Here is a 21,147-nt window from a genome sequence, read left to right as displayed (position 1 = left end):
TAAGTACAATATTACGTAACTCTGACATATTATTTATTATTGCAGCTGCTAAAGCCAAAAGTTAAACAAGGGTTGTTTCTGGTTTGTTAAATTATTGCATTAGTAAAACGGGGCACTACCAACTCTCTTCTGAAGACAGCTAATTATTAAACAGATTCAGAGTGTGCGATATTTAATCTCAGCATAAACACAGGGATGTAGACCATTACAGGCTTACCAAGACATGGCCATCCACTTAAACCAAATCTAATGCGCTTTGAACTGAAATGATAACTCTAGAGAGATCTACAGCGGACATGTGACAATACGCAGAGAGGATAAATATTATCTTCTCATGAAACTTGCTCCTGTTTCGTTCACATTTTATTAATTTATTGAATTGAGTCAAATCTCTTAATTGCTTGTCGTGTTTCCGTGTTTATAATTTTGTTTGTTAGTGTTGTGTGTTTTTTCTGTTACCTTAGAGGCCGGGTAGGAGCCTATGAAACAGGGGTTGTCACAGAATCCACCCTCAAAGGTGAAGCCATCATAACAGGACAAACAGGACAAAGCGCCCTCATCTGGAGAAACAGAGAAATTACATGGAGCACAATATCTTTGACACATGAACCATAATTTAAAATAAATAAATAAATAAGCACATCTTATCAAAATCTTATAACTGTTTCAGCATCCATTCTCAGTTTAAAAAGAGGCCTGATGAAGATGTTTCATCTGAAACCAATCATCTCTACAGAGAGATCATTTCAGCAAATACTGATGTGTCTATGGTTTATCTCTCACCGCGCCTCTTGAAGCACAGGAAGAAGAGATGAAAACCACAGAGCATCAGAAAGCCACGGCAGCTTTTCTTTACCATTGCAGGTCTTGCAGGTGGGGTGACACTTGTGACAGTCTCTGGACCAGATATCTTTGTAATACCCTGGAGGGCAGCTCTTCAGGCATTGCCCCCACGGCCTCATGAACACATAGCCCTCCCTGCAGTTCAGACAGTATGTGTTGCCACTGCCCACACACTGGTTGCAGGAGGGGTCACATCGCTCACAAAGCATGGTGGTCTTGTTGCCAAAGTGGCTGAAATTGAAGGAGGATAAGCATGTAGAGTACATTACAGCAATCAGGAAAGTTTTTTTTTTTTTTTTTATGTTTTCAAACCTCTCAGAGCAGGTTTCAACACAGCTGCTGGCCTGTTTGAAAAATCCTGGTTTGCAGGTTTTGCAGTGTTGACTGTGATGACCAAAGCAGGACTCGCAGCTCGGGTGGCACCGTTCACACGCAGGATCAACTTTGTCTTCGACGTAATAGCCCACCGGACACTTCTTCACACAGGTGCCGTCTAAAGGGCGCAGCCACAGAGATGTTAAAAGTTTCCTACGCCGAATGCATCCAGACGGACATCACGGCGACTCACTCAGCAGGAGGTGCGGCTCGTTGCAGCTGAGGCAGTGGTCTTTGCCTGGACCGTCACAGCGGCGGCACTGGGTGTGGCACCGCTGGCAATCACCGTTCAGGTCCACGTACGAGTCCATGGAGCACTGACTGCTCCACACACAGCCTCCGCTCTCATCCACGCGTCTGTTGGCGTCACAGCTGAGGCAGTCAGTGGGTTCATGGCCAGAGCAGGTCAGACACGACTTGTCACAAGCTGCAGGAAGAAGAAGCCATTAGGACCTTCCAGAAGGAGTCAGCTGTATCCAAGAAAACTCGTGGGAAACTTTGTGGAGGGGAAAACTATAATTTTAGCTTTTTTTCATACATTATTGCTTTTATCATGGGATAAGTCTCCACCTTCCCTACCTGTGCATTCATTGTTGTCCTCATCATGGTAGGTGTTGCTTGGACACCTGGCCAGACATTCTCCATCGTATCGGACCGCTTTAGGGTTGCGACACACGTTGCAGTCTTTGTCGTCGGGTCCGTCACATGAAGCACAGTCGGCATGACACTGCATGCACTCTTGCTCCTGCTCATTGTTGAAGTAACCTTTGGGACACTCGTCCACACACTCAGCCTCGTAAAGGACGTAAGAATCTGCACATTCTGAAACAGAGAAGATAAATCATGCAATAAGCACAAGTTGATGTAACGAAACACGGGACAGTAATGTTCAGGTGGTTTATTAAAGAAATTTTAAATTTATTTTTCCAGTTCACTCATTTAGTTTAGCAAAACGAATTACCATGATTTACCAAAAACAACACAGTTACCAACATTTTTTTAGCCTCTTTTAAATCCCTCATCTTTTTTTGAAGGGTCAGATCAGGTCACATCATAAATGCTTTTTTTTAATAGCTAAAAAAAAAAAGAAAAAAAAGAGTTAGCTAATCTAATTACATCAACTTTTAATAATGGTCTACGTTACAAAGCAAGCAACTATTTTTTTGGTTTAATCAAATTCTGACCACATTGACCCAAAATTGTTGTGGTCTTTGTTGGAACAGCGTAATTCAATTAATTAATTACAATTATTCAATTTTACGTAATTATAAAGAAAAAGCAAAAAATATCAAATTTTTAAAAATCTAAAGCAAATATTTGTAAAATAACTTAAATCTTATAAAGTAACACTATGATTGCCTGTGAGATTTACAACTTAATATTCTGTTCCAGTCACTTTAGCCATGTTATCATTTTACTTTCAATTTCTATGGAGAAATATAACATCAATCCAATCTTAACAGGTTTAAATAACATGTCATGCATTCTAATTTGATACAAATTGTTAACTTGTTTCTTTAAAGATGACTGATATTTTTTGATTTTTCAGTTTTTTGGGTTTTATTTGTATATAAAGTTTTTAATACAATCAGTTATTTCTTTTAAAAATGATGCACTTATTCCCATGTAGACACAAATCATTTTTTTAAAAGTAAATTTTGTTTTTGTTATTGTTTTTATTTTGCTGGTTTTTTTGTTTTTTTTTTAGAAAGATTTGTCAGAAAGATACTTTTTTGATTGTTCTCCATTTGTTTCATGTTATATTCAAATACGTTTTTTTTTTTCCCCAATTCATTTTTTTTATTACTTCAAACAGAATCTTAGATAATCCATTGAAAATGCAATTTTCTCTTCACTCTAAGCATCTGCAGAACTTGGAAACTAATAAAAAGCAGCATTGTCCTTCCGTTGTTCCTACTTCATGTTTTCATTTAGCTGTGTTCGTGTTTTCTCAATTTAGATTCTCTGCTGTTGAGAAAGCAGACAGAGAAGTATCTAAATTTCCTGTTTTTTTCTCTTTCACCTTCTTTCTGTAAGCTTCCTCTTTTCGACTATTCAGCTCTAAAGTAAATCCCTTTCAAATCAGCATGTCTGTAATCCTTTTCACCACATCCTCCATTCCTGCTTACTCTTGCAGAGGCCGTCCTGACTGCACTCGCTACAGTGCTGTGGGCAGCGCAGGCACTCTTTGCTGTTGTCATAGTAGCCCTCTGGACAGGAGGACAAGCAGGAGTTGTCCAGCAACAGAAAGCCTCTCTCACAGCTCAAACAGTTGGAAGGACGCTCTTTGCAGGATCCACACTCCGGGACACATTGGTGGCATTCTTCACCCTGTGGGAACCCTCTGAGGACGAGGCAGAGAGAGGCCCAAACGTCTGAGTGACTGCTAGCAGCTACGTGCCGGGCGATTTGTGCAAGTAGTAAAAACGGAGAAGACAGGGAGGGCACCTCAGACACTCCACCACGCAGGTTCCATTTTGCAGATAAAGTCCTGTATGACATCGCTGACAGGCTTGGGCTTCCTGACACACGACACACCCGCTCAGGCAGGGATCACACTGGCCAGATGTCTTGTTGCCAAATGTCTCAGATGGACAATGAGACACGCAAGTATGATTCAGAGTCAAAAAGTGTTCTAAAGGCAAAGAAAAAAAACACAAATTATGTCAATCACACAAAAGAGGATATTGATACACCAGCATGTTTGCAAGAGAAACATTGGAAAATACACAAGTTTGTACTAACCCATCATGGGAACACTAAAAACCTATTGAATTATAGATATGTATAAAGTTAATTAAAAAGCTTAATGTTTGCTTGCTTTGTCCTTTCCAAAATCAGTTCAGATGATTGTTTGTGTTTTCCCATTGGATTACAGCACTGTGTCCACGTTTCTGCCATCCAGCTAATCGTCCGACGTGAAGCTAAGGAAATACACACGACTCAGTCATCTGCACTGCATTGCAGCAAACTAGATGGAATGACCACAAGGCTTGGTTTAAAAGCTTTTACATAGTGTGGTTTACATTTGGCTCATAAGTGTGGTCAAATAACTCAATCTTTGTGTGGTTTGACCATAAAACGTTTCCCAAGAAGGGAAGTGGGACTACAGAGAGCATGAGGAGCTGGAGTCCTGGCGGTTCCTGAACATCCCAGGATGTTTTCCTTCATTTGGAAGGTACTTTCAGTTCTTAAAGTTTACTTTTTCGGAAAATCTGGATTTGGTTTTTTTGGGGTTTTTTCACCAATTCACTCCTTGGTTTCTGTAGTTCCAGGTGATGTCAGCCCACCGAGGGCCTTTGTTCTCATTTGGCAGCTTCTACTTATTTGGACTTTGAATAGAGGCCAGGCTACAGAAGGAATGACTGAAGTAAAAGCCCTTATTTGAAAACATTTCTGTAACATATTTCTTTTCAAGAAAAGAAAGCAAGAAAATCGGAAGTCAGATTTTGCACAAAAGAAAAAGAAATAAGATTTTATTCTTAAGCCATGTTGCTCAGTCCTAACAAGGTTTTTGATGGATAGAAAAAGCGTGTCCGGTTGGTTTACCAGAGTTGCAGCTGCTGCAGTTTTCCTTCCCTGCAGCAAAGCAGTTCTTACAGGAGGAGTGACACCGTTCACATTTGCCTTGATCTGATGCAAACAGAGAACAGAAACCAGAGTAATCATTTCAAAGTTCATTTTGGTTTGAAGAACAAAGCTAATAGCAGATTCATATTTCAAAGTGACTGGATTTTGAATATTTAGTATAACAAGGAACTATTAACAATCAGACGCACTGGTTTTGAACTGTCTCTCGGGACAAGTAGTGAGCTGCTTCCTGTCGAGACACTGCCCATCTTTCAGAGTGAAGCCGTCTTCACAGGAGTCGCAGTCGTCAGATCTGGGCCCTCCACAGGAGCGACAGTCTTTGTGACAAGGTTCACATTCCTGGCTTTCCTTATGCACAAAGAATCCTTCCTGGCAGTGATCCACACACTCTCCATCTGTACGCACAAGTGAGGATACATTTATCTGCACCACATAAAATACATTTTGCTTCGCTAAGTCCAACATTTAGGGTTGAGATTCATTCAACAGCTGGTGACTACAACACTTAAAATGAATAAAAATAATCAATAAAAAGTAACAAGGAAATACAATAGATACGTGTTTTTCTGATGTTACCAGAGACGTAGAATCCGTCGTCACACAAGTAGCACTGGGACTGGTCACAGACGCCGCAGATTGGGTCTTCACACGAAGAACACGTCATGGTCTCCTTCACTTCGAAGGTCCGATCCGGACAGGACTGATGGCAGTCGGCGCCAAACCTGCAGCCAGCACGGGAAGTTCGGCGTCGGTCCGAGAGCTTGGAGCTGGACGTCGGTGATGAAGCAGCGATCCGAAGATACTCACAGATAGTATCCATCTTCACATTCCAGGCAGGCAGTTTTCTGCTTCTGATCTCCCGAATCATCTGGAAATTACGAGAAATTGTAGTAACAGATTTGCAGTCGGCGTCTTCTCAGCCCGTCTTATGCAACTTTGACCAACAATGGAGTGAAATCAAACAATCTTCTTTTATTTTTAAAGAGAGCAGAAAATAATAATGATTTTCCCGTCTCATTTCATCCAATAAGTGCATGAAGGAACGACTCTAAAATGTAGGCGCAGTAAAGCTTTAAAACAAAGTTTATTCAGCTTTGTAAAAGATGTGACTGCAGCACCAATAATATGACTTAACAATAGCTGAGGGTAAACGCAGCAGACCAGTGGCAGCAAACTCAAAAGGTTAGTCATCAAGTTCCTACAAGAATCCTTTTAAAACACAAATCAGATTAACTATTGATTTAAACCCGAAACTGTCTTATAATTAGTTTTATTGGCTTTCAAATTTCTGGTACAGCTACGAAATTATTTTGAGCAAAACTGCTGAGAGAAACGCACATTAGAAGTTACAACATCATCAGGCAGCCAAAAGGTTGGTACAAAAATAGGGAAAAACTATTTTTAGTAAAAACTCTTTACCATGAAAATAAAAAAAACATATACATCTTACATTCTGTTTAATTAAATTATTTCTTATGTCTTCGGTGATTTTTTTTTTAATTTTTTACTTTTGATGGACTGAAACAGTAAAACAAGTAAATGTTTGAAATAAGAAAAATCCTATTGTAATTAATGGTAATGTTAATTTGATATGAAGGAAGACGAAAACAAAATCGTTATACTGGGATCATTCTTATCTTCTGCCCTTCCATCTTTACATAGAAACAAAATAAACTAATTTTAATGTGTTTTCTGATTGGAGACAAATTCAGATGTGAAATTGGTCAAAAAGACTCTGAAGAGGTTGAAGAGCGCTGTTCTAAAAGCAGTTTCTGTTAACACCAGCAGGTGGCACTCTAATCTCACGCATCAGGTTACCGTAGAGTACGATGCATAGATCTGCTTTATTCCGTCATCACCCGAGTGTGATCATAATAATAATATTAATAATAAATCAAACATTTTTGCATCTGTGTGCATGTTTGGATTGATCCGTTTCCAGATGTTTTTAAAGAGGTTTGATCTTGTAAAGTGTTGGTGCTTTAATAAAAATTAACTGAATCGATTTTAATTAAGCCTTCAAAATAAATAAATAAATAAATAAATAAATAAATAAATAAAGTTAAAAAGGGATTTCACCCAACTTAAAATGAATGCTCAAATTAAAAGCTGGATTTTAAAAAATGTCCAGGGTGAGATTATGCTACATTAAAGGTTATATTTAAGTATTGCCACAATTCTGTTAACACCCTGGTCTGTATTACCAGGGATAATACAAACAAACTGGAACATTATAGCAGACCCCAATAATCATTTCAAGTGAGTTCGTGAGAGGTTGATTTTCTACAAAGACCAGAGAGTGAGGTCATTTTCCCCCCCTCAAACTAATTAATCTGAGCTGTCTATCAAAACCATTCAGCTGGTAACTCCGGAGGACCCTGACTGTCACCTCCGGATGCAACAATGTCACAACATCTTCAAGGACGGAGAGAGTGAGCAGTGTGGGTAAAAGAAAAAAGAAATAAAGGATCAGACAGGCAGGGAGAGGAGGTAAAGGACGGCTTAAAAAGACGCGCCTGCAGATCTTCCCTTGGGGCATTAATCCTCTCAAGAAAAACCCTCCGCAACCCCCACATCCCATTCCTCTTTCTGTCTCCTTCCAGCACCCTCAACTTAACACTGCACCAGTTTGCACTTCAATGCCGTCAACAAGCCACAACCTGTGAAAGCAATTACTCATACAGGGATAGAAAGACTGGGAGAAGGGGAAGGCGGGAGGGGACGGCGGTATAGGAGAAATACTCGGGTGAGGAGCCGGAAATCGTGCCTGCAGGCTGTATCTATGAGAGGGAGAAAATAGCGCCCGCATAAATATTAACGGTGCAAAGCAGGAGGAGGGGAGGATTTCAGCTGCCGTACACATCCTGAGGTATTGACTTGTGGAATGTGCAAGCACTCACATTTACTTTTTTTTTTTTTTTTTGCCCCTAAGTGCATTGAAAAGCTGCACATCATGTCAGCAATTAAGAGGCATGTGTGATGTGAGCGCACACAATCACTTTAAGGTGCTTCAGTTCGATTAAAAGTGAAAGGCAGTGCAATCTAGGGAGATGACTGATGAATGTGGTGCCTAAACTTATCACGTCAGCTGGTTGATCTGGCATTCTGCGACTGTCAGGGAAAGAAAGGGGATAAATGAAAAATGTGGTGAAAAGTGAGTCAAAGTGAGCACCGAGCTGGCTGTGCAAAAATATCGAACAATACCGACGTTAAAAAAAGGAAGGGATGAATATAAGGACGTGATTTGGAGAATGCGGACTATAAAGAGCCTTATCAGAGTGACTCAGTAAAGGTGCTGGGTCTCCACATGTTGCCTTCACTTCTACTTGGCATTCACTCTGCAAGCCCGTGCAGCTCTGCTGGAGGGCGTCTTCCAGGAGATACTCCCTCACTTTGTCTTTTAACAACGATGGTAAAGAGGGATCTCTCACACTTTTAGTCCAATCGAGAAAATATTCTCTTTTCGAGTCTTAGAAATTTGAAGGCCACTTCCTTTACGCATCTATCTGTTCTTTTAGCGGCCGCCATTGTTCCTTAGATACAGGAATTCACATCCTAGAAAAAAAAAAAAAGTACTAGAAGCCGCATAGAAATTATTTTTGTCCAAGATCCCCAAAATCTTCCTCTGCATACCTGAGCTGCACAATATGCTCACAGAGGGAGGTCCAAGTTTCAGATTTATCTTCTGTTTTGACATCAGACTAGATGAAAAGAGATGAATCAGCAGTAACGCTTAGAAACTTTTTTTTTTTTTAATCAAGCAGACATGTGCTGAGGAGGAGAAAACCAAGATAAGATTCTTTATCCTTTGAATAAGACAGGAAAGTGACCCCAGAGATGATCCTGGAAGTACACTCAGCACCAGAAAAACATGAAAACATTGTGTTTCTAGAAGATTTCCAAACCTCTAGCATGTGGTTTGGAAAGAATGATTAGTATGTTTGGAGGATTAAAGGGACTATGATAGATACAAAAGAAAGCCTTGTATAACAAACAGATCCACAGATGGTATTACTTCAACATTAACCCTTACAGATCTAACATGAAGCCTAAACCGCAGATGCAATTATTCCACAACATCTCCGTGACCTTATGCAAGACTTAGAGTTAAAAATCTGAATTTCTTTTTATATTTTTTAAACAATAAACTTCAATGTCTTATATTTCACTTTTATGTGATGGATAAGCACAAAGTTTTGCAAAGCTGTGAAATGGAAGAAAAATGACTTATTTTAAAAAATTTGCCGCAGGGTCAACGTACCCCTACATAAAATGAAATCTGACTGAGCTTGAGCGAGTTTAAAAAAAATCAAAGAGCAAAAATTTCCATCTCTGGATGTTCGAAGCTGGTGGAGACACAACAAAGGTCTGAAATTGCAGCTGTATGTAGTAACTTTGACTCTGTAGGACTGAGTCAAAACTACAAAACTTTAATGTTTTTATTTAAGACACAATCTTTTTCCTTCCACTTCACAACCATGTGAAGGTCTAAAAGACAAAACCACAATTAAATACATTCACCTTTGAGATTGTAACATTGCAAAATATTAAAAAAAAATATGATATTATGACTAATATTCCAGTATCAGATCTAAGTTTGGCTTACAACCTAAAAAAAAAAAAAAAAAAAAAGCTAAATAAAAGGATAAAAATGTCTTTCCACACACAGGACCTTCAACATTAACAAGCATTTTACCAACATTTCTAACCCGGTGCCGTAACTTTTACCCTCTAGCATCATGTTTAGCAGAAGCGCCGATCATCTTAAATCCCTCCTCTGCTGACTGATACATTCAGCGCGGGGAGGTGATGGGTAGCAGGCAGCCAGACTGAAGCAATATTCCAGACGAAACACATAATGACATAATAACAGCCCATCTCTGCCTCAGATGAGTTCACTTCACAATAACAACTTTCAGCTGCATGTGATAATCATCTCCAAGAGGAAGAAGGTTTGTCTTTCTGTGGCATTGCAGACTGTATATCTAACATGGCGTTAGAGTTAGAGTGTAACTAACAGAGCGTCAGGATGAAACAACAACCAACTTTGTCACCCTGACTACGAGCTGCCCAACATCCACGCAATCTCAACCCTGAACTCACTTTGAGAACAAGTTGTATTTCAAAGTAAGTGTCTCATGTAGAGGGTGAGGAACAGAAATCAGTCACATCGTTTATAAATGCAACTCACAGTCTTGCAAAGTAAACAACAAATTCTTTCATTATCCACAATTTAAAAAATTACAGCAGGACAACTACTATATATTACTATTACATTTCACTCCACACACTTGGAGGAGCAGGAAAAACGTCACTGTTGAAAATAAAGAACATACGAAACCATGTTTCAAACTTGCCACAAGTCAGAGGACACAGCAAGCATGTAGAAGAAGGTTCTCTGGTCAGATGAGACAAAAATAAAAAATTAGTCATCAAAATAAAGGCTGCAGCTCAATCTGAACACGCCCTTCCCATCTTCAGCGGGAGCAAAACTGCTTTAAATAGATGGGGCTCAAACAGGCCAAAAGATTTGGGCTTGGGTCCATAAACATACAGGTTTGGTTACAGCATATCCATTTGTCAGAATGTGTGTGTGTGTGTGTGTTTTTGTTTTTTGTTGTTTTTTTTAACTCCAGGCCTAAATTCAATTGGGAATCTGTGGCAAGACTTGGAAACTGCTGTTTCTAGTTTCTCTCCATCTAATCTGTCTGAGCTTGAGCTGTTTTGCAACAACAAATTAGCAAACAAAAAAAAAAAAAATCCAGACTGCAGATGTGTGTGGACAGATAGTAGCGACACGCTTGAAGCTTTAATTTTTTAAACGACAAAAACAAATCCCATGAAACGCTTAGAAGTTTGTGGTTGTAACATAACAAAATGTGAAAAATTCAAAAGGGGGAATACATGGTACTAAATACTAAGTGGAAGCCCCGACTTTTAATAAATCTTATTGTGCCTTCATGTACACCACAATTGGTGGGTTTTGTGCAAATCGTTGTTTACAATCTCATATTTTTTCTTTTCATACAAGATTCATGCTTTGTGTCAATTACACATTGATGCTGAACAGAGTAAAATCCAGTGGATCACAACATCAAGTTGCAGCGGCTTAAAGTTTTGCTGATGGTTGATCAAGTTGCAGCATGTTTTACCGAGGATACACACTTTCATTCTGGTTCCTCCTGGTTCTAAATGGACAACATCTGTTTAAGTTGGTGACGTATGACAGGGAAGTAAAAAAAAAAAAAAAAAAACAGAGAGACAGACGCAGTCTACTTACTGCGCTTGCATTTCTTGCAGCCCTCATCACAGGGAAGACAGTCCTGCTGATCATCGTCTGAAGCCTCATCTGACAGAAAATACAAGACAACTGATATAAGGAATAAAATACTAAACGGATTTCAGTTCTCGTTTCTTGAAAAGCACTTTTGCGACTTTTAACTATTTCCAAACATTCAATTTTGTCTAAATCAAATAAAGTGAATCAAAATGCCACAGGAGAATGAAAATTAAAGACAACATAGTTGCAGATCTACTGTTGCAAACTCTCATTGCTGGAATCCATGTTCATTTCAGACCCTCTGGTGCAGAAAGCTCCACCTCCGTTCCTTATCTCAAATACTGCGAAAAGCAGAAGTCCCAGCTTTCGCTCAGTTCTCCCCTGACTGCCATTCCCAGCTGATCTCAAGCTTTGATATAAACTGTGAGGTGTTCATCTTTCACAATCTCTCAGAGGATAAAAATGAGGATTAAGATCAGAAAAAACGGCAGGGGGTGGGGGGTCTGCACCATGTGGGCCTTGGTAGATGGACTAGATTAAGGCACGCCAGCAACTGTGCTTCCAACATTTTTCCCTTTGTTGAATATCAAAGATGATAGAAAGATGGCATGAACTCTCTAATCATATAACTTACACCATGCTGGGAACATCTGAGAGCTTCACAGATGTGAAACTTAAAATGAGAGAAGAATCTACTTCTCTACAACAAACGCTCTGACAGTTCATCGTTAAGAGATTTAAAAAAAAATAAATAAATAAAATACAAGGTAGGTAGACAGAAATGAAGTGCAAAAGTTGCTTTGCTTTGTTGTTTTGTGCTGCTAAGCAGGTAAAATACGAGGCATCATTGTTGAATGATGATGAATGATTAATTCAACGATGTGATGTTGATTATTATTACTATTATTTTTCAGACTAAATTTCTCAGAGTTGCTCCATAGTTAACCTTAATATGCAGATGTTTGTTGCAGAAGAAAACACGTCAGCGTTACGTGTCTCTAACCTGTGCTGCACTCCAGTTGGACACAGTGGTCATTTCTGAGCCTGTATCCCGAGCTGCACTGGACGCAGCGGTCTGCTGCAGTACAAACGACGCATTCTGCAGGACACGGCTCACAACACATCCTTGCAGAGGAGAAGAAGCCCTCAGGACAGGCTTCCCGACACCGATTCTGAAACAGGTACCTGGGTACACCCACCCTGTCTGGGTTGAAACGGGGGAAGAAAAAAAAAAGAGATGAGGGTTTCCATGAGAAGAAGGAGCTGATGCAAAACACAGGCATGCAGACAGACACAGACTCGCTGACGGAGGTTTAAGAGTAATTTAGGTTTTTGGAAACCACTGACTTAAATGTGAAGCATCATTCAAGAATGTGCAGTCTCATCTGCCGAACAGAGATCTTCATTACTCTTAAATATTTTCATCATTTGCTACCCCACAACCACAAATATGGATAGTTTTTTTTTGTAGATTACATGTGATAGACCAGAGATCTATAAAAGCCATTTTTGGCTTCAATGACATTTACTCAGAGCCACAACTGTTACATGACTTTATGGAAAAAAAACAAATATAAACATCAACTACAAAATCTTTCTTGTAAGTTTCAAAGCATCACAGCTTTATTTCTATTTTTGCAGGTTTAAAAAAATAATAAAGAAAATAACAAAACTTCTGTGGGATGTTGAAATTTGTGGAAAATGATGAAGAAAAAAAATATTTAGTTGCCCACAGAAACACACACACACAAAAAAAAAATCTTCTGTTTCAGAAATTCAACACAATTATACCATAACAAAAGAGGAAAAATTACCAAAATCTGAATTTGTTTATTTTCAAAAACATTAACAGGCAACATTGTGGACGGTCCAAAGAGCCACTTGCAGCTCTGGAGTCTCAGGTTGCAGAGCCCTGTGACAGACCAACATGGAGAATAACATCACTGTTTACATTATCCTCCTTTTCCACCTGAACATTTATTAGAATCTGCACAAACCGTTTGTCATGAATCTGAAGTTTTCATGTTGTATATTTAAATTTATAGATACAGTCTCCATAACATTTTTTTATTTTATTATCACTGGTTGTCTTCATGTGTGCTTGTGTGCTTCCATCTGACTGTTACCTCGCTGCTGGTACACCTGAGTTTTCCCACTGAGGGTCAATAAAAGATAACTCTATTCTATTCTATTCTATTCTATTCTATTCTATTCTTCAACAGCATTAGGGAGCCTAGGTAGGACAGGCAGGAAGATGTTTGCTGCTAAATAGACAGCAATCGTTAAAGAAAACTCCATGGAGACAGCAAAATATTTACATTGTAGTTTCTAGTTAAATCTTGTGTTAAAGACAATGAATAAACTTTACATGCGTTACTTTAATTTTATGTCTAGAAAGTTTTTTATTTGCAGTTTCGTTTACTGTCATGCTCCCTCATTTAAAAGTGACAGCAGGGATCTAAAGCATCGCTATCAAAGGTCAGTATCAGAAAATCTCCTCCGTATCTTGCTCATACCTTGAGTGTGCATGTGCGTGTGTGTCTGAGATAAGAGAGGCTGTTTTGAGAAAGAAGCCGGGTGAGACAGATAGGTCTGTTCCTGTTGTTATTGTTTTGTCTCATTGAACCTCAGACAGACTTGCAATTAAACGGAACCACGTTTTCAAACATAGGCTGACAAATTTTTCGGCTAATTGAACGTGTGTGTGACGAGAAAATCTGGTGTTAATTCTTTTCTTGGACATCTGGTACCTCAAAGTGTGTGTAGGTGCGTAACAGTATCTCCCCAGCGTAAACACTCTCATTCTGACAGCCATAATACCGTCTGCAACAGTGTGATAAACACAGTTGCTCCTGCCACCATCAGACTAATATTTCTTCAGCTGCAGTCTGTTAATGACCTCTGAGATCTATATTAATATGAGAAAAAAAAAAAAAGGAGCGAGGATTAGCTGCTCAGATTCAGAGGATGACAGCACTTAACACCGGGGTGGGTTTCATTTTGAGGAGCGAGGAAAAAGATAAATGGACACCGTGACAGCGAAGACATCAGGATGGATCATACAAAGACTGGTTCTCCCTTTCTAAAACACATCTATCAACAGCAACATTATAACTTAATTAGATCCATTTACTTTCAGAAGATTAATTGGGGATGTCTGACACAAATGAGCCTTAGCTTGGTCTAAAAGCACATTTGCTCCAGTCAGCAGTCAGAGCTGCAGAGCCTTGCCAACAATTTCAGAGCCCTTGAGTTTTTCACATTTTCTCAGGTGAAATCTACAAACGTCTGTGGATGTTATTGCAATCTTAGGTGAAAAACAAAGTAAAGTAGTAGATAGATAGGAAGTGGTGGGAAATCATGCAAGCTTTAACATTTTTCACGTACTCTCATCAATATTTAGATCTGGGCCCATTCTAATGCATGAACATGCTTTGAGCCGAACCATTTCGCTGCAGCTCTGGACGTTCTTAGGCCGACTTTCTTGCTGAAAGGTGAATTTCTCAAGCCTTTCGTAAGCCTCAGAGGTTTTCATGCAGGAGTTTCCGATCTGTCTTCCTGTTAAGAGCTTCCACATCCCTGCTGAAGAAAAGCTTCCTCCGCAGCTCCCCAGCTTCTCTGATTCCTCTCTGATGTTTTTATTTCCTAGCGCAGTTTGTGTTGATAGGTTTGGTTAGGCTTGTAGTTCCACCAAACTTTTCCATTTCAGATGATAGATTGATCAACACTCTGCAGATGTGCAAAAGCCCTTACTGACATGTCTGGTGTGTTCCCTGATTTTCAAGAAGAAACTGTTTTGTATTTGGGTATTTAAAGTGATGGGGGTGAGACTTTGAAGATTTTCTTTTTCTGTAAAGCCTCTTTAATACAACGTGTTATTTTTCATTTCTTTCCAGTTCTGTATTACTTTGTATTGGGGTTTTGTCCCACAAAACCTCCATGAAATAGATTGAAGTTTGTGGTCACAAGTGGGAAAGTGGTATGAAAATGTTTTGTGAGGTTTAGTCACAACTCCATATGTTCAGAGTCTACAATCACAGGCAGCACATTGAGAAATTTTCACCCAGCAGCTAATAAATACCAAAGCTAAATCAATACCCTGTGAAACACTTGCAAGTCAATACACCAACTCTAGTAATTATCTTCCTCAATGATTTCTAAAACATTTCAGAGATCAATAATTAACTCAAATGGAGGAAGGGGTGATACTTTTCTAACTTCCTGTTTGTAGCTAGCTGTGCTAATAATGCTCGCTTGTGATACAGAAACACCTGGTGACTCATTTTTGCTTGCAGCTGATATTCCTGTTCTCGGCTGTAGCAGTGACACAGAACATCAGGGTCGGTATCTGCAGCTCTGGAAACAAAAACCACCCATCGCTGCTTCCAGTGTAAATACACTTCTGTGCCGCTACAAGCCAGTTAAATTAAGACACATTCAACTTGCAGAGATAATGAGAAAAAAAAAAAAGAAAAGAAAATATTTTTACTTTGGCACCTGCAAATATTTCTTTTTTCTATTTTCACCACAAGGAAACAAAACAGAACAATTTGAATGTATTTATCTCTGTGGGAGCGTGTACCTGTGTCACAGCTGGTGCAGCTATCTGGACCCTCAGCAGTGCACGTCTTGCAGGTGTGATGACAGGGAAGACACAGCTTCCCCAGGACATAGCGCCCCTCCTGGCAGCCGATGACACAACGGCCATCTTCAAAGAGCCTGCATGGACGTATGAAGCAGAGCTACAGCTGAAACATAAACACACTGTGCATTAAGAAGCTGGATTTATCCTTGGAAATGAGCAGAATTTCACAACATCTGAACCCACCCATCTGTGAATTCACGTCTGATTTATAAAAGCATCAACTCTGCTTTCGCTGCAGTGGTTGGATTTGCAATGCGATGTTTGCGCCACTTCGGCTGTATTAGCTTACATCTTTTTAAATGAACAGTGCAGATGGAAAATGTTCCACGTTTTGTTTTGTTTCAGGTTTGTCTCAGCATGGATCCAGTCGGTTTTTATTCCTTCATTAATTTACACGCAGCAGTGCGAAGGGACTCGCAAAAAGTAGGTTTTAATAGAGTGTTTTGTAACACTTTGTACAAAGAATATGCCTCTTTACATAATTATTGAAGAACTTCTCTTTGTACTTGGCTGAAGAGTGTGTGGCTGCCTGGAGGTTTCTTGGGAAAGATACCACAAGCTTGGCATACCTTTGTCTTGGAGGTTTTTCTGTTTCTTTTTGGCAGAATCAGTCCTGAGTGAATTTTAGCTCTCTCTGGAGAAGCTCCGCTGGGTTCAGATCCAAACTCTGGCTGGCTGAGTCCAAGACCTTAAATAGTTTTTTTGTGTGTATGCGTGTGTGTGTGTGTGTGTGTGCGTGTGTGTGTGTGTGTGTGTGTGTGTGTGTGTGTGTGTGTGTGAGTGAGAGGCCATTCCTTTGTTTTCTTGGCTGTGTGCTTTTGTTATTGTCTCCTTGAAACTTAAGCCTCAGTTCCAGTTTAAACTCCAGATGATTGTAGGAATATATTCAGTTATATTCAGATTGCTTTATATTTTCATGCATCTTTTTACTCTTTCCTGACCCAACTTTTCTGCAAAGTAAAGCTGCAATAATTATGTTCAGCTGGAAGGATGGCACAGAGGTAACACACTGTGCCAGGTTTGGTTCTTAATTGATCCTAATAGCTAGAGAGTCATTCGAGTGCCCCTTTGGTAATTTAACAGAGGACTTTAATAAGCCTTTTAGAAACAATTAGCTTCTCCTCGCCTCCACACCTTCGATGTTTAGTGAAGTGCTGCACCGGTAACTTGTTCTCTAAGTTTGTCAATACAAAGTAACATTGGATGTGGATTTCTACTATCCTGTTCAAAATTTGTCCTGCTAGCTTCCTGTTTTGGAGTTAAAATGCAATATTTAAACATCTACAAAGCTGAATCTTATAATAAACGTGTACCAAAAAGTGCGAGTGAATTTCTAACAGAAAAGTATGAGTTTTAATGGTGAGCACATTTATGCGGCCACATTATTTAAGTCTTTTGATTTCTCAGTTTTATCTTTTTAGTTGAGTTGCACTGTTTCAAGGTTATAATAAAGGTGAAAAATGTTTTGCAATTATTTCTCTTGGCATTACTGTTTCATACTACAACAATTTGGCGTTTTAACGTGTGCAGATTTTTTTTTTATATCCACAGAGGTTCATAGGGACAACCGCAGTTAAGATCAAATTGTAGAAACTATGAACTTCGATAATCATCTGAACATATTTAGCCTTAATATCATCTCTTTTAAAACTGGCCTGGGAAAACAACAAATGTGTGAAACAAAGAAAAAGTCTGAAAACATGCACTCTGCACTGGTGACGTTTCCTCGTGAAAGGTTTTAACCTTGTATCTGGGCAGACGGTGCAGGCTTCACTTTCCGGACCCGTGCACTGCTGACAGGAAGCGTCACAAAGATGGCACATTCCCTGTTTACTCATGTACTCCCCTGCAGACAGAGAGCAACAAAACAAAAAAACAAACAAAAAACAAAAAAAAAACAGCTTCATTATAAACCCGCTGCACAATGATCATTCAACCCGTTTCTGTTCAATTCAAAAACATCCTGTTGATTCTTAAGGGAAATAAATTTGCTCTAACTCATATTATTGAAGTTCCTTCAAAGAATTGTAGTGGATGCTGACAGATGGAGGCAGTGTTGTGACCTTTTCACACTTATATGTTGTTCAGTATATTTTGCATGATAAGTGACTGATTTACAATTATATGTTAAGCATAATTTTCATGATGATTATTATTAATTGTATTGAACATGATTGTATATAATTACAAAGGTGAAGTGGAATATATTTAAGTGTGAGACATGATTTATTTGAATAGAGGAAGTCTTTTATTTTGAAGAATGCTTAACAGGATCTGGTTCTGTTTTGTCACTATCTTGCTTTTGTTGATTTTTGGTTGCTGGGTTACGAACAGCTGTTGCCGTTTTTCTCTTCAATAAAAACTGAACAGAAAGGTTCAGTAAAAGACATACGAGCCTTGAAGAAGCTTTACTCCGTAACAGGCAGGAAGGATCGCCTGTAGCAGTCTGTATCGCAGCAGATCTGAAGGAGTCTCGGACTGAAGACACTGTTGACGTGTCACGGTCTGATGAAGAGGATGCTCAGGGTTTTCCGTAATGTTCTTCCTTTTACGGAGAATCCTTCTTCGCACAATAATCCAAAATAGAACCAGCCTTCTTTATCAGATTGTTTAGTCATTTTTAAGTCACCAGCCGACGCTGCGACCCAAACAGATGATGGCAGAAGAAACCACGCAGACTAACTTTCAGCGTCCTGATGCAAAAATATTTTTAAAAAGTCACTCAGATATGTTGTTCACTTCTGCAGCAAAAGAAGACACAGTAAAGCCCTGGATATTTTGGGTTTGGTTATTCCAGGCTTAATGTCAGAGGTAAATGCAGATCATTTAAATTTCACTGATGAAAGATTATCTGCATTATAAGAACAAAGTTCAAACAACTTCCCAACCAGTTAAATTTTTTATGACACTAGATATTTAAAAGTTTTAGAGTTTAACGGTTCTGTGTTTAAAACCCATGATTGGAGACATTTCCACCTTTCAGCAGCAAAAGCACAGTTGGAGTAATAAACACACCCAGAAATTTCCAAATTAAAACTGCAGAGGAAAGCTTAACGGACTAACATCGTCCCAGTTTCGAGTTGTAAAAACTTCGAAACAATGAAAGTTTGAAACAAATAAACCGTGATCGACCTAAGTAAGCAATTCTAAGAAAACGTTTTGACAACAAAAAGATGTTGCAGTCACACATCTCTCAAAAACAGGAAGTGATTATCGTATATTGCTAGTAAATTATTTGGGTCTGTAGTGACAGATGGACTTTTGTTGGCCATAAAACACTGACTTTTTTTCTTCATTAAAAATATAAACCCTTTTGGTAATACCAAACAGATGTGTGACCACTTATTGGTGACACAAAAAAGGAGGAAATTATACATTTTATTACAAAGATAATCTATGAAGGAAAAATGCTATTGGGATTTTTTTTTTTTTTTTACCAGTTCATATTCACTCAAAATTATTCTTCGGAACGTCTTAACACTCATTGTTTCTCTGTTTGAGACAAATAAAAAAGAAAGCAGTTGTATATCAGTCTTAACATCCTTTCCAAACACTGCGTGTGCAGCATTAGATTTAAATGACTTAGTAGAACCAAACCACAAGTTGTTTAGCAAACTAACTCTTTCCATAATTACAAAATTTGGGTGACAAACTGTGCCCGCAAAATAAAGTTTTAACTGCTTCATTTCTGCAGTGAATTTTACTTTCCTAAGTGAAGAAGTGACATATGTGGAGTCAGAATTGGATCAGAACTTCCCTCTATTTGGAAGCTAGCAGGTCACAAATGACAGCTTAGTAAATGACAGGCTCACTTGGTGCGTTTATGTTCTACCGTAGGGTGACAGTATAGTAGATACCTACGCTACATTTCTCCTTACTTCCTCCTGCTCAATGAATAATTTTAAATGTTAAATTTTAAATTCTTAATTTCAGTTTCAGACTCTGTTATCACTACTTTACCTCTGACATTGATTGACAACTGAGTTTGGTATTCAAAACCTGACATTTTTAGTCAACTTTCATCTATATTCACAGCTCTTCTGCACTCATTTTTTTATTTTGTGCCATTTATGTATTTTTTCAATGTTGCTATAAAAATGAATATACTGCTATGACTCAGGAACCTAAACAAACAAACAAAAAAAAAACTTAAATGTGAAAGTTATTACCTTTATGTTCATTTTTGTGACCAAGCAGCAAAAGCATCATCACTAAGAGACCAGCTTTGTTTTAGCTTTGGGCTCATAACTCCACGGCTAAAAATGCTGAACTTGTGCGTGGGTTTCAGAAGTGCAGGGAATTGAGTTTTGCTTGCCGGAAACCTCTGCGACTGGCAGAGTAATCAATGAATCATCGCATCAAAAACATTATCATAATTACCATGGCCCTCTGGGTGGATGTGCAATTATGATTCCACAAAGGGCATAATTGCACATCCATAATTGTAATAACTTATCGTGTAAGTTATTACACGACAATTCTACCTAAACAACGTCTGAAAATGAATAAGAGAACAAACTTCTGAAAATTCATATAAATTGTCTTATACTGCTGGCAGTTGAACTAGAAGTTTCCACAAATCCATTAACCTTAAAAAAAAAAAAAAAAAAGCAAACAAATGGCACATAAACATCGCCCCCCCTCACTTTGCTGTTAAACAAAGGTGGCAAATGCTGGTTTAAGCATAACGACGGAGCAGGACGTTTGTGTAAGAGTAGAAAGCGAGAGCATCCTTCTCCGCAGCGGTGAGGTTTGTCTGTGCTCTCCGGCTTTCGGTGAAAAGCTCAATTGTTCCTCTGGAAAACAAAGGAGATTCTTTGTGTACAAACACAACAGGCAGCGGCTTCCTATTCAGCCTAGCTCTGCTGAAACCATTCAAAAGCCCCCCACATCCCCCCCCAGCCACCACCCGAATGGACGGCGTCACTCTTCCTCACGCCCACCCCCGCAGACAAACAAACTGAGAGCCAAGTTCTCAGGGAACAGAGGGCCACACTGCTCTACTCAGCAGAAATCTTCCTGGAGTGCCATCCAGGAAGACAACAGATGGGGGCGACACTCAGGGTGGTGAAACTTATGTCCTCTGTTGTGGACGCTCAAGTCTGAGCTTGTAAGGACAGCAACAAGTTGTTGTTGTTGTTGTGAGACAACGCTGACAACGTCTAGCTCCGCAACTCTTCTACATCGTCTCACACTCGGTCCAAGGAAGCAGAAAAAAACACAACTTGACTAGATCCTCCAGCAGATGCATTTAGATATTGGAAATCTTGAACAATGTACAAATACTTTAGTGTTCAGATAAATCTCCACAACATAGAGAATCTTGAGAAAGCATTGACACTTCTTAAACCCTTGCCATTACGGGATGTTCTGATAACCAAGGCTGCTTCTAAAGCGGGAAGAAATATGAAAT

General features: G+C 39.1%; 1 protein-coding gene across 1 annotated transcript in view; it reads right to left on the bottom strand.

The window, feature by feature from the left end:
* pcsk5b (proprotein convertase subtilisin/kexin type 5b) overlaps positions 1 to 21,147 on the bottom strand; it is a 92,870-nt gene that overhangs the window by 3,115 nt on the left and 68,608 nt on the right. The window contains exons 21-35 of the mRNA XM_016669461.1: positions 17,478 to 17,580; positions 15,672 to 15,808; positions 12,093 to 12,293; positions 11,090 to 11,158; positions 5,617 to 5,677; positions 5,386 to 5,531; positions 4,998 to 5,204; positions 4,768 to 4,851; positions 3,667 to 3,853; positions 3,348 to 3,562; positions 1,798 to 2,040; positions 1,412 to 1,645; positions 1,156 to 1,336; positions 857 to 1,074; positions 460 to 560 (exon numbers count right to left, since the gene is read on the bottom strand). Coding sequence (XP_016524947.1) covers positions 460 to 560; positions 857 to 1,074; positions 1,156 to 1,336; positions 1,412 to 1,645; positions 1,798 to 2,040; positions 3,348 to 3,562; positions 3,667 to 3,853; positions 4,768 to 4,851; positions 4,998 to 5,204; positions 5,386 to 5,531; positions 5,617 to 5,677; positions 11,090 to 11,158; positions 12,093 to 12,293; positions 15,672 to 15,808; positions 17,478 to 17,580 — 2,387 coding nt within the window. The remainder of the gene's footprint in view (positions 1 to 459; positions 561 to 856; positions 1,075 to 1,155; positions 1,337 to 1,411; positions 1,646 to 1,797; positions 2,041 to 3,347; positions 3,563 to 3,666; positions 3,854 to 4,767; positions 4,852 to 4,997; positions 5,205 to 5,385; positions 5,532 to 5,616; positions 5,678 to 11,089; positions 11,159 to 12,092; positions 12,294 to 15,671; positions 15,809 to 17,477; positions 17,581 to 21,147) is intronic.

The sequence above is a fragment of the Poecilia formosa genome, unplaced genomic scaffold (genome assembly GCF_000485575.1).
Source record: "Poecilia formosa unplaced genomic scaffold, Poecilia_formosa-5.1.2 Scaffold25, whole genome shotgun sequence".
Lineage (NCBI taxonomy): Eukaryota > Metazoa > Chordata > Actinopteri > Cyprinodontiformes > Poeciliidae > Poecilia > Poecilia formosa.
The sequence above is the reverse complement of the archived record's forward strand: the minus strand, read 5'-3'. Positions and strand labels throughout refer to the sequence as shown.